At 37.0% G+C, this 14,325-nt stretch overlaps 3 protein-coding genes across 3 annotated transcripts; 1 reads left to right on the forward strand and 2 right to left on the reverse strand.

The window, feature by feature from the left end:
* Positions 1-420: 420 nt before the first annotated feature.
* On the reverse strand, positions 421-1,679 carry LOC116504902 (olfactory receptor 8D1-like). The gene is made up of 2 exons (XM_032212142.1): positions 748-1,679; positions 421-496 (listed from the first exon to the last, which is right to left on the reverse strand). The coding sequence occupies exons 1-2, from the start codon at positions 1,653-1,655 to the stop codon at positions 421-423; spliced, it is 984 nt and encodes a 327-aa protein (XP_032068033.1). The 5' UTR covers positions 1,656-1,679.
* A 6,269-nt stretch (positions 1,680-7,948) lies between these two features.
* On the reverse strand, positions 7,949-8,911 carry LOC116504663 (olfactory receptor 8D1-like). The gene has a single exon (XM_032211865.1). The coding sequence runs from the start codon at positions 8,882-8,884 to the stop codon at positions 7,949-7,951; it is 936 nt and encodes a 311-aa protein (XP_032067756.1). The 5' UTR covers positions 8,885-8,911.
* Positions 8,912-12,817: 3,906 nt separating this feature from the next.
* Positions 12,818-13,768, forward strand: LOC116504909 (olfactory receptor 5D18-like). The gene has a single exon (XM_032212154.1). The coding sequence runs from the start codon at positions 12,821-12,823 to the stop codon at positions 13,766-13,768; it is 948 nt and encodes a 315-aa protein (XP_032068045.1). The 5' UTR covers positions 12,818-12,820.
* Positions 13,769-14,325: the final 557 nt, after the last annotated feature.

Below are 14,325 nucleotides of genomic sequence, written 5' to 3' on the forward strand. Positions count from 1 at the left end.
GAGATATTGCAGGTTGTGTTTCTTATTATCACCCTTCTAACCGTTATCCTGTCTATAGGATAACAGATAGTTATCCTATAGTAGGATAGTTTCATAACATTTGAGATGTTTGTGAATTTTGATGTTTGTATTTTTACATTATTATTACAATGATTAGGATATTTAATAAAAATGTTTAAATGATTGAACATTTTAGAAGCAGCTGTTTACTTCATTGCTTCCTTGATAGTGACGTTCTAGATTATAGAATAGAAACTGTATTTATGCAATATGTAGGTATTTTTCAGTTCTATGAGGAGTACATTTAAGCATCATACAAATTCTCTTTTTCTTTGTCCCATCTTGCAAAAAGAGTCTTCAAAGACTATATTTATATTCTACAAAACTCCAGCAAAATTTCAGTTAATTTAAAATGAAACACTAAATTCTGTAGGGACTTTGCCACATAGACTGATGACACACTGTTTTATAAATTAAACAGAGGTCAATAAGAAATATACCAATGTTGCTGAACTAAGTCAAAAACAGATCGAAACAGAAACATGGCTGTTTGAAAGGGTGGCATTTCAAAAACATTAAAGTTGACCTTCAAAGACATCTCCCCCATATTCTTCCCAGCCCTTCAAACCTTTGGTTAACTACCCTACCCATTTATTGTGCAAATTATTTTTTTACCTGTACTGTATTTGCTGAGATTGCACTACTTGGTGCCATTGGCACCATGAAAGATGGAATCTGCCTCTTGTTCTTCTAAGAGCCTCCTTCACTTCCTTGTTTCTCATGCTGTAAATTAGTGGGTTAAGCATGGGGATTGTAACTGAGTACAACACAGAAACCACCTTGTCCTGATCCTGGGAAGAGCTTGAGCTTGGCCGTGAATATATGAAAAGGCTACTTCCATAGTACAATGTAACAGTGGCCAAGTGGGAAGCACAGGTGGAGAAGGCTTTGCACCTGCCTTCAGCAGAGTGAATAGTCAACACAGTGGCGAGGACAGAAAAATAGGATGCTAGAATGAATGCAGTCGTGAGCAAGACGTTGAACCCAACCACAGCAAAAAGAAGTGTCTCATTGAAATGAGTGTCTGAGCAGGCTAGGGTTAGGATTGGGGGCCCATCGCAGAAAAAGTGGTTGATCTTATGAGAACGACAGAATGGGAGATGGAATATAGAGGTGGTGTGTATAACTGCACTCATCACACCCATGAAATATGCCCCAGCCAGTAACCCCTCACAAACTTTCTGTGACATGACAACGGTGTAAAGCAAAGGCTTGCAAACTGCAACATAACGATCATAGGCCATGACAGCCAGCAGGTAGTCCTCAGTGGTAGCACAAACTGCAAAGAAGAATAATTGGGTGGTACATCCAGCAAATGAAATGGTCTTTTTGCCTGCTAAGAAATTCACCAAAGTTTTAGGAACAATTGTAGAAGAATAGCACATGTCTATAAGAGAAAGATGACTCAGGAAGAAGTACATAGGTGTATGGAGTCGTGAGTCAGTCCTGATTAATAAAATCATGCCAAGATTTCCAACAATGGTAAAAATATAAACAGCTGAGAAAAACAAAAAAGACAACATTTGGAATGTATACTGATCTGTAAAGCCCACAAGAATAAAATCATTTCCCATAGAGACATTTCCTTCAGACATTTCGTTGATGAAAAGTTTGCAGTCTTTAATTTTGCCAGATGACACCACTGAAACTAGAGAAAAGCACATTTTTTAAATAGACAATATTTAAAAGTAACAACAGGCTATAAACTGTTTTTCTGGTTACTTCCATTGTCATTCTAAGTTGAAATTTTAGAATCAACTTCAGTTCAATATTTCCCTCCTTCTCCTGTAGCCCAGCCTGTGCCAAATCTAGTTAAACTATTTACTCTTATTGTTAAAACTGAAATAAAAGGAAGCACTCTGATTCAGAAAAGATGCACCCTCCAATTTTCAGTTATCTTTCCCCTTCATTGGTGCTCCTCTCACTTTAAAATGTGGCTCCAGAATGGAATATAATGCAGAAATGTATAGGAGGCAGTGGGAAAGGTTGACTCTTGGAGACCTTCTCTCCCACAAGAAACAAACCTTTCTGAATGAGCAAAGCCATCACCCAGTACAACTGATTAATAGAGGAAATTGTATCAGATGCCACAGATAAAAAGGGAAAATACCTTCGAAGAGGCATGAATGGAGAGAACAAGTCTTCTCATGTTAACTTCATGATGAAATTCTGCTTCTTGCTGTTATGTACTTGTTTGTCTGGAACTATGAATTGCTGAAAATAATTTATTCCTTCCACAAGTGCTTCTGAATTATGATCTCACTCACTCTAGGGACTCAAGAATAATGTTCAATGTTAAACTTGCTTACGTCTTGCTTCCAATAGTTTTTACTTGTCATTTAACTGTTTGCTGAAGGGGCCCTGGGAGGATTCATTTAGGAAAACCAGTGAAAATATCTAGATGAGGTTCATACATGCACCTTCCTCTATGCATCTCATTAGGAGCCATATGTTGTGCTTGTGGCACAAAATGGTTTACTGTGTGCCAGGAAATAATATCATTGTGATTAGGACCAGTTGACAAAAAAGAAACCTTTAAAAACAGTCAATAAAGTCCAACATTTGCTAATAAAATTAGGATATTTTCAGCAGTATCGTGAAAAAGCTGTGAAGGTCCACATGGTATTCTGGCCATAAGGTACCTTTGTAGCTTTTCAGATGGTCATCAGCAGTTTGTAAGATATGCTTGAAGGGCTTTCTGGCAAAGCAGAGGTAATTATGAGTCCAGTCTGTGAAGTGGAACTAGGGCTGTAACTCAAAGTTGAAAACTGTGACTCTGCAGCTGAAGCTGTTTCCAGTGATAGAGGAAAGACAAGCCAATAACTGCTTTGGCCAGCCTTGAACCAGCTAGTTTAGAAAATGATGTTTCCTCTGTCATTAATTTTCTCTTTATCCTGTAGCAGGGGTGTCAAACTCAAGATGGGGGGGCGCAGATCTGGGCCATGGGGCCACCCTGGAAACAATGATGGTCTGACCTGCAGTGCCTCTCTCAACAAAAATGGCAAAAAAATCCATTTTTGGCTACGGCAGTCTCCTGTAACACTCTTGCAGTGAAAAAAAGCTGGCAGTGCTCGAACCATAGGAGCCTCTGACACGAGTGATGTCAAGAAATTGAGCATCAGGTTTCCAAGTAACATGCCCAACCAAAGAACACTCCGAGGCCAACAGTTCCTCAAAATTTCATTTTATTGGAGATGTCATATTGGCACATCTGGGAAAACCTGAATCTGAAAGCCCCCAGGTTCTCCCAATCCAAAGGAAAATCAAAGTCCCTTCCCCTGCACTCACATGTCCATCACATGGTCCAATCAATCCACCGTCCCAACTTGAGAAGTTCCCCAGTCATGCCTCTCCAGTGTAGGCTGAACGTTCTTGACCCCCAGAGAAAAGAATGTTGTTATGGCTATATATCTCCACCAAATCCATGCAACCCCCTCCTTTTTTCTCACAGTATTAAATGTGGCAGCCCTGAAGATCCAAAGAAAAAGATGACCCTCAGGGCTGACATCGAGTTTGACACCCTTGTCCTATTGGATTATTCTTTAAAAAAAACACCTACATTATCACTTGTTCATCAAGAGAAGTTCCTTGATGTGGTATGGCTATTTTCCTCTGGGCCACTTACCATAATTATTATCCCATTAGTTTATTTTCAGAATGACGTAGGCCATTTATAAAATATTCACTTTCTCTGGTTTTGGCAATAAATCGAAGTATACTAAGCTTGGAAGCTTTGGAGACTATAGGTGATCTGAAAATAAATATTTACCAGTAGTCACAAAGAAGAGACTATTGAGTATTGTCAGCCATGCATGCAATCAAACAAAGAAATAAAACAAGTCATTGAGAGGACAATATGTTTAATGGCTAAGGCATTGGACTTCTGCTTGGAAGTCTAGGTAATAATTCTCAGACATGGAAATTTACTGGTTTGGGGCCAGTCATTATCATTCAATCAACATTAACATATATAGTTTTGGGGGGAAATTGAAGGAGAATAAGTGCTGTTTAAGCTGCCTTGAGCTCCTGGAGAAAGAAGCAAAAGTAATGGTTTCTTCAAATCAAGCTTGATTCCTGATGATTTCATAGACACTCTGTGTGGGGTGTGATAGGATTTTCTTGAAGGATGTCAGTGCTATGAAAATTCTTTGTTGTTGCCTTCTTCCAAGATGTTTTTTAAGCTTCCTAATTTTATGACTTATAAGATTTGGGGTTTTCCAGTGTTGTCAGTGGTCACCCATTCAAGGACTAATTGTTCTGAGCATCTTTAATTTTTTCAGTTTCAGCCCAGAGCAGCTAAATGCTTCTCTGCTGCCTTCTGAGAAATGGAGAAAATGTAGACTATTAATATGAAAGGATTAGAGCATACATAGATTAAAACCTAATTCAGCTTTTGTTAATTGCTGCTGGGGTGAGCTCCAGTGTAACCTAATGTGCCAACTGCAAAGATAAAGCCTCTAGGCAAATTGCCAAGTAGCCTAGATAAAGTAACTTGTGAAATGCAAAATGTGAATTCTGCCTGTTTTGCTGTAACTTAAAATGTGCATTCTCAGCAACCTAATGTGTGATAGCATTCCCTAACAAAACTCTGAGTTATGTGCCAGAAAATGTATTTCTTTCCCCTTCTAAAGTCCATTGTTTTCAAAGCGCTGAGAAAATCAAGAGATTTGCATGATATGAAATAATGTTTCTAACACTATGATGATCTGTGCAAGCTGTGTGACCTATAAGAACTTTGAGAAAAAGTTTTTGTGGTCGCGCCTGCTTTTCTCTCTCTGCCTGCTTCATTTAAAGTGGGAGATTAAAGGTCGCCCAGTTTTACTTTTTGCAGAAAAATAAAACTGATCATCAGTAGCCTCGTGTTAATTTGATTCATCAGATTCTGAGCTGCATTTAAAAAACTTACAAATATAATGTGACTCCAGATACATTTCCCCAGCTCTTCAGTCATATTTTAATTCATTAGTTTCAAATTCCAATGGCTGTCTTGCTTCAGCCTAATTGGAAAAAGTACATAGGGTATGAAGCTGAGTGTCCATTCTGATCAGCAAAATCATTCCCAAATTACTTACAACACTTACCATTGTGAAAAAATAGACTAGAAGTTTTGAAGTTTTCTTTTCTCCCTCCCTTCCTCCTCTTTCTCCCCCACTTTTTTACGAGATATGACAGGTTGTGTTTCTAATTATCACCCTTCTAACCATTATCCTGTCTATAGGATAACAAGTAGTTATCCTATAATAGGCTAGTTTCATAACATTTGAGATCTTTGTGAATTTTGATGTTTGTATTTTTACATTATTATTATGTTTAGGATATTTAATAAAAATGTTTAAATGATTGAACATATGAGAAGCAGCTGTTTACTTCATTGCTTCCTTGATGGTGACGTTCCAAATTATAGAATACAAGCTGTTTTTATGCAGTATGTAGGTATTTTTCAGTTCTGTAGGGAATACATTTAAGCCTCATACAAATTCTCTTTTACTTTGCAAAAAAAGTCTTCACAGACTATATTTATATTCTAAAAAACTCCAGCAAAAGTTCAGTTAATTTTAAATGAAACACAAAAATGTGTAGGAGCTTTGCTGTAGAGAATGAGGCTGTTTGAAAGGGTGGCATTTCAAAGACATTAAAGTTGACCTTCAAAGACATCTCCCCTATGGCAGGGGAAAAAAGCAAAAATAAAACACAAAGTGTTGCAAGATGCTAAATCAAGAGGAGGATTCGGATTACCTGACTGGGAGCTATACTACCAGGCAGCTAGTCTCATATGGATCAAGAAATGGATAATGTTAAGAAATGGTAGGCTCTTGAACCTAGAGAGACACGACTTGCTGCTGGGATGGCATGCTTTTTTATGATATAAGGGAACTAAAGCACATGGTTATTTTAGGAGGCACTATATAAGAGAGGCTTTGTTATTAAACTGGGAGAAGGTTAAGAGGCTACACTATTTAAAAATTCCAGTCTGGATATCAACCATTGAAGCTTTTTCATATTCAATAATATACAAACAGGAACAAACAGTTAGATATGCTGAATTATTAAATACAGAGGGTGAACTCAAATCTATACAATATTTGAAACAGGAAGGTATTGAAGTTAATTGGTATTCATATGTGCAAATACATTCTAGATATAATAAAGATCGAAAAAAGGAGGGTTTTTACAATAAAATCTTAACAGGTACCAATGAAAAGGTAATTAAAAAACTCTATGGCTACTTATTAGAGGTGAAACTTCAGGAAGAACAAGTCAAAGAAACTATGCTAGCTTGGGGAAAAAACTTTGGGCATGGGATTGAATTAGAGAAATGGCAAAAACTGTGGACTCAAAACTATAAAATGACAATGTCAACTGCATATAAAGAGAACTTGTATAAGATGCTTTACAGGTGGCATCTATCCCCAACGAGAATTGCTAGAATGTCCAAGAATTAATCCGAAAAATGTTGGAAATGTCATCAGACGCCAGGCACATACTGTCACATATGGTGGACTTGTACTGAAGCTAAAAGATATTGGACTAAAATCGACATGTGGTTGGAGAAAATGATACATAAACACATAGACTTAAAACCGGTACTCTTTTTATTGTGAATAATACCAGAAACATACAATAAGGACTTGAAACACCCGATTTGTAAATGTTTTAACAGCTGCTAGAATTGTATTTGCCAAAAATTGGAAAAATGAGAAAGTACCATCACAGGAGGAAACTATTTGAAAAATAATGGAATGTGCTAAAATGAGTAAGCTTACATTTGAAATTAGAGAACGAAATGACAAGCAATATTATAAAGTATGGGACTTGTTTTACCAATGGTTAAATAAAAAAACCAGAGAATGATATTGTTTACTTATGTAGTAATAGAAATTTATAGTCATTGTTATGAAGTTTTTTCTCCCTCATTATGATATAGAGCACTATTCTCATGATACATAAAGGACAATAATGATCTCAACGTATAAGTGTGGGATGATTTGAACACTTTGGTGTAATTGCATGTAGCGACCATTTTATATTAGAAAAATCTTTGTATATTAAATGGACCAATGATGATGTAATGAACAATTAATATATATATGATTTGAAATACTTAACCACTATATGGATTAATAATTAATAATGGAAAATTATTTTTGGAATTCTGGATGATTGGTGACATTATGGGCAATTGAAAATATGAATGTATATTATAAATTAATAGGAATTCTTTGTTCTAATCTCCGCTTTTTCTCCTTGGAGATAGGTGATATTATAATACTTTAAAGACATTGTTATTTGATAGATAATTATGAATTCAAGAAAATAAGGATTGTTACAAATGAAAGAATATTAATGGTAATTTGAACACATAATGCTCAATGACAGTGAAATATTCAGTTATGTTTAATGCAAAACCAGTGATGTTATTCTTAATCTTAAGAATTGATGCACAAAAACTTGTAACCAAACGACATGCTTGATGAAATGGAGGAAAGTTATTTTTTTCTCTTGCTTTGTTTTGTATGTGTTGTTTTGTTTAAAAAGAATATATATATATATATATATATATATATATATATATATATATATATATATATATACATACATACATACATACATACATACATACATACATACATATATATATATATATATATATATATATATATACATATATATATATATATATATATACATACATACATACATACATACATACATACATATATATATATATATATATATATATATATATATATATATATATTTAAAAGACATCTCCCAATATTCCTCCCAGTCCCTCAAACTTTTGGTTAACTACCCCATCCATTTATTGTGCAAAAAGAAATTACCTGTATTGTATTTGCTGAGATTGCACTACTTGGTGCCATTGGCATCATGAAGGATGGAATCTGCCTCTTGTTCTTCTAAGAGCCTCCTTCACTTCCTTGTTTCTCATGCTGTAAATTAGTGGGTTAAGCATGGGGATTGTAACTGAGTACAACACAGAAACCACTTTGTCCTGATCCTGGGAAGAGCTTGAGCTTGGCCGTGAATATATGAAAAGGGTACTTCCATAGTACAATGTAACAGTGGCCAAGTGGGAAGCACAGGTGGAGAAGGCTTTGCACTTGCCTTCAGCAGAGTGAATAGTCAGCACAGTGGCGAGGACAGACAAATAGGATGCTAGAATGAATGCAGTCGTGAGCAAGACGTTGAACCCAACCACAGCAAAAAGAAGTGTCTCATTGAAATGAGTGTCTGAGCATGCTAGGGTTAGGATTGGGGGTCCATCGCAGAAAAAGTGGTTGATCTTATGAGAACGACAGAATGGGAGACGGAATATAGAGGTAGTGTGTATAATTGCGCTCATCACACCCATGAAATATGCCCCAGCCAGTAACCCCTCACAAACTTTCTGAGACATGACAACGGTGTAAAGCAGAGGCTTGCCAACTGCAACATAACGATCATAGGCCATGACAGCCAGCAGGTAGCTCTCAGTGGTAGCACAAACTGCAAAGAAGAATAATTGGGTGGTACATCCAGCAAATGAAATGGTCTTTTTGCCTGCTAAGAAATTCACCAAAGTTTTAGGAACAATTGTAGAAGAATAGCACATGTCTATAAGAGAAAGATGACTCAGGAAGAAGTACATAGGTGTATGGAGTCGTGAGTCAGTCCTGATTAATAAAATCATGCCAAGATTTCCAACAATGGTAAAAATATAAACAGCTGAGAAAAACAAAGAAGACAACATTTGGAATATATACTGATCTGTAAAACCCATAAGAATAAAATCACTTCCCATAGAGACATTTCCTTCAGACATTTCTTTGATGAAAAGTTTGCACACAGTCTTTAATTTTGCCAGATGACACCACTGAAACTGGAGAAAAGCACATTTTTAAAGTAGCCAATATTTAAAAATAACAACATGTTATAAATTGTTTTACTGGTTACTTCCATTGTCATTCTAAGTTGAAATTTTAGAATCAACTTCAGTTCAATATTTCCATCCTTCTCCTGTAGCCCAGCCTGTGCCAAATCTAGTTATTCATTCAAGATTATAATTTATTTCCTATTCCTGATAGATACAAATCTGACTACTGTATACTATTATTTTCCTCTTTCAGCCCCCCTTTATATCAATAATAAATCTGTTTCCCCACTCTAATTTAAATTTCTTCCCTGCTATCTAAAGTCAGATTTTTTCCAGCTGTACATATCATAAGATGCATACATCATCATAACTATTTACTCTTATTGTTAAAACTGAAATAAAAGGAAGCACTCTGATTCACAAATGATGCACCCACCAATTTTCAGTTATCTTTCCCCTTCATTGCTGCTCTTCTCCCTTTAAAAAGTGGCTCCAGCATGGAATATAATGCAGAAATATATAGGAGGCAGTGGGAAAGGTTGACTCTTGCTGGCCTTCTCTTCCATAAGAAACTAACCTTTCTGAATGTGCAAAGCCATCACCCAGTACAACTGATTAATAGAGGTAATGGTATCAGATGCCATAGATAAAAAGGGAATGTACCTTCGAAGAGGCCTGAATGGAGAGGACAGGTCTTCTCATTTTAACCTCATGATGAAATTCTGCTTCTTGGTGTTATGTACTTGTTTGTCTGGAACTATGAATTGCTGAAAATAATTTATTCTTTCCCCAAGTGCTTCTGAATTATGATCTCACTCACTCTGGGGACTCAAGAATAATGTTCAATGTTAAATTTGCTTACGTCTTGCTTCCAATAGTTTTTACTTGTCATTTAACTGTTTTCTGAAGGGGCCCTGGGAGGATTCATTTAGGAAAACCAGTGAAAATATCTAGATGAAGTTCATACATTGCACCTTCCTCTATGCATCTCATTAGGAGCCATACGTTGTGCTTGTGGCACAAAATGGTTTACTGTGTGCCAGGAAATAATATCATTGTGATTAGGACCAGTTGACAAAAAAGAAACCTTTAAAAACAGTCAATAAAGTCCAACATTTGCTAATAAAATTAGGATATTTTCAGCAGCATGATGAAAAAACTGTGAAGAGCCATGTGGTATTCTGGCCATAAGGTACCTTTGTAGCTTTTCAGATGGTCTTCAGCAGTTTGTAAGATATGCTTGAAGGGCTTTCTGGCAAAGCAGAGGTAATTATGAGTCCAGTCTGTGAAGTGGAACTAGGGCTGTAACTCAAAGTTGAAAACTTTGACTCTGCAGCTGAAGCTGTTTCCAGTCATAGAGGAAAGACAAGCCAATAACTGCTTTGGCCAGCCTTGAACCAGCTAGTTTAGAAAATGATTTCCTCTATCATTAATTTTCTTTTTATCCTATAGCAGGGGTGTCAAACCCAAGGCAGGGGGGGGGGGGTAGATCTGGGCCATAGAGCCACCCTGGAAACAGTGAAGATTGGACCTGCTGTGCCTCTCTCAACAAAAATGGCAAAAAAATCCATTTTTGGCCAGGGCAGCCTCCTGTAACTCTCTTGCAGTGAAAATAGAGCTGGCAGAGTGCCCAGACCACAGCGCCTGAACCAGTAGTAAAGAAATTAGCATCCCACCTCTGAATTGGACCTATTTTCTTGTTAGAGTAATTTTACTGGTCATCCAAGTAGCTTCCTGAGTCAGAGCAATTTAATTAGGCAGAGTCATTGGAATGTACTAACTCCTCCAGCATTAACCTCCTGAAGAAAGAATTGGTACATTCAGCTCTTGCTGTGACTGATGAAGCTGCTTGTATGGGCTGTGAAATGTCTCAAACCAATAAGAAAATAAGTCCAGTTGCCATGACTCAACCTTCAGAGAAATATACATAGGGCTGCTGTGATCTCTCTTTTATCACATAGGAGAATAGCTTGGCTCAGGATCCTGGATGTTAAAGTTTGGAAAAGAAAGCTGGTGCCTGGCTGGATAAGAGGAGACAAAGCTATGTGAAAGAAAAATATGCAACTCTTATAGAAATCTTTCATTGTTGTCGATATTGCTTGAGGAATCCATCCTCTCGAGGAGACAAATTTAAAGTACTTAGAGATCACATCCCAAAGGGCACAGGGATGATTGAAAAAGGCCCCCTCATGCATTCCAGTAGCATTTGCCTTTGAGGTCAGGAAGAGGAGTCTGTTGCCATTGGCAAGGCAACTGCAGGCGTCTATAGCTGCTCTGTTGCTTTCCAATGTCAAATGGCACTTGGTAAGTTCTGGAATAAAATTAAATTTAGCCAATCTAACTTAAAGTTTGAAAATCAAATAGGAGATCTGAAATGTGAAGAAAACATGATTCAATTATTTGCAAGTCAGCATGCAGGGCAAATTTATTCTATTCAAGAATCAATCTAGGTTTTTTGGGGGAAAAGATTTGCACATAGGCAATAATGGGGAAGCTGGTCCTTTAAATTGAACCTTGCTTCAGTTTAGAAACTGCTTCAAAGAGGTAATTTAATCAACGCTTTGTCAAATTGAATTGCCCCTTAGAAGCTTTGCAGAGCAATGCTTAGGACCCTCTTGACAAATTGGAATCCATTCACTTTCTAATCCAAGAGGCACCCTTCAGTCTGAGCCCTGTGAAAACCAGAAAGCTGTCCATATAGTTAAGGGTTGATTGTGATAACTTGAGTAGGGGGCTTTCAACTTTGTTTCTCATTTTGTAGTAATTTGAACATGACAGGTACAGGTTGCAATCAGAGTATTTTTATTTATCCATTTATCTGGTGATCAATGGAAGGTACATGTGCTTGCAACAGAAAAAGACCTAGTAAAATATTATGCTGGGGGAAAATGCCTTTGGAGGCCTTCTCATACCACCAAATTGTTCCTTTCATGGTGCAGAATAGTATCCTACTTTCATCAGTATTCTGTTAGTACTATGGACATAAGGGATTAAAACTGAACAACCAAAGGGAAAACTCCTTTTTGGAATATCCATTTGAATTATTTACAGTCTATGCTCTGGAAAGTTATGCCCCTTTTGATTGATATACATAATATAAATGTGTTCCTATTCATGTCTTTTTCCCCCCTGCTTTTGCTGCCTATTATCCATTTTGCCAGTTAAATGCTTTTATGTCAGCTGATGTTTCATAACAAATATAAAGTTATATTTTTTGTTAGCTGTACTGAGGGATTTATATGCTTGCTCTCATCTGGATGTAGAGATTGACTACTAGTGTATCGGGTGCTAAGTAAATAATTTTCTAACAGCTCTAAATTGGGAACTATGTTTAATATTTCAATTGTTCTCTCTGCCTGTGAAATTCAAGCATTTCCAATCTTCATAGAAACATTGACTAATGTGATGCTACTTTCCCATAATAGCTGGTCCTGATGGATCTTTCTTGCACAGTCCATCATCCAATTAGCAATGGAGTTCTGTTTGACTGCTGTCTCGACTTTATGGTTGATGAGAGAGACAGACAGACAGACAGACAGATCCAATATGATATAGAAAAATAACTACAACTGGGATTGCAACATCATGAAGGATTTTACTTAAAATCTCTTCTCAAATACTTTGATTGGAAGTGATTGGTTTGGCAGTCACATGATGAGTTTTTTTTTAAAAAAAATAATGTTGATAAAGACTCCTTTATTGCTATTTTTTTATTTCTCTCCCCCCCCCCAAGGAGTATCATTCACAGGTGAAAAAAGAAATCACTCTTTGAAGAACAAAATATGATGCAGAAACAAATCGTTATGTTCTTTAGCTGGTTTCTAGGTCAAATGTCTCCTCATACTATATCAAATATGATACTTTCCAGTTTGTAATCTGAAAGGAATGGAGAAAGGAAATTACACACTGGTGACCCAATTCATTCTTTTGGGTTTCTCAGACCATCCAGGAGATCTACAGGTCATTCTCTTTCTGATGTTTCTTGTGATCTACATTATGACTGTGGTGGGAAATCTTGGGATCATCCTGTTAATCAAGGTTGAATCTCGTCTCCATACCCCAATGTATTTCTTCCTCAGCCATCTATCCTTGATTGACATTTGTTACTCTTCATCTATAACACCCAATTTGTTGATGGGTACTGCCTCTGCAGTAAAAAGCATTTGTTTCTTTGCATGTGCAGTTCAGATGTACCTGTTCATCATGTTTGTTGTTGCTGAATCATTTCTCTTGGCTGCAATGGCATATGACCGGTATGTGGCCATTTGTAACCCTTTATTGTATACTGTGATTATGTCCAAAAATGTTTGCATCTTTCTAGTGATTAGTTCTTATCTGTGGGGCATTATTTGTGCTCTAGTTCATACAATCTCTGCTTTTCGGCTACCATTCTGTGGAAATATCGTCAACCACTTCTTTTGTGATGTTGTGCCAGTGTTAACTCTGTCTTGTTCAGACACCCAGCTCAATAAGATGCTGCTTTTCATTTTTGCCACTTTTGTGGAGAGTAGTACCATCATCATTATTCTCATGTCCTACATTTTAATTATCGTGTGTGTTTCAAAGATTCACTCCAGCGAGGGAAAATGCAAGGCTTTCTCCACTTGTGCCTCTCACTTCACAGCAATCTCAGTCTTCCATGTGACAATTCTTCTAATATACTGCCAGCCTTATGCAATCCATGGAAGGGATTCAAACAGAATTACCTCTGTCTTCTACACGATGGTGATCCCCATGCTGAATCCTCTGATTTATAGTCTGAGAAACAAAGAAGTAAAAGGAGCTTTTCAAAGGCTGGTGAAGAGAAAAGTTTTTTCTCCATCAACGTGCTAAATACCATATTTTTCAGAGTAAAAGACGCACTGGAGTATAAGATGCACCAAGGTTTTGAAGAGGCAACTTTAAAAAAGTAGGTAGGTAGGTAGAGGGATAGAGAGGGAGAGAAAGAGAGAGAAATACAGTAGGTGGGGAGGGAGAGAGAGTAGTTAGGTAGGTGGGTAGATAAAGGGATAGACACAGAGAAATAGAGAGAGATAGAGAGAGAGTGTAGGTAGGTAGAGGGATAGAGAGAGAGAAATAGAAAGAGATACATAGAGAGAAATACAGTAGATAGGTAGGGAGAGAGAGAGAGTAGTTAGTTAGGTAGATAGATAGGTAGATTAATGGATATATATAGAGAGAAATAGAGATAGAGAAATACAGTAGGGGGAAGGAGGGAGAGAGTTTGTGTAGGTAGGTAGGTAGGTAGGTAGGTAGGTAGGTAGGTAGGTAGAGGGATAGAGAGAGAGAATATATAGAGAGGGAAATACAGTAGGTAGGTAGGTGTTTCTGCTGGCACAGCACTTGATCAATGTAATTCTCATCAATCAGTAAAAGAGCTTTCCAAAAGG

This window comes from Thamnophis elegans, chromosome 1, assembly GCF_009769535.1.
Source record: "Thamnophis elegans isolate rThaEle1 chromosome 1, rThaEle1.pri, whole genome shotgun sequence".
Classification (NCBI taxonomy): domain Eukaryota; kingdom Metazoa; phylum Chordata; class Lepidosauria; order Squamata; family Colubridae; genus Thamnophis; species Thamnophis elegans.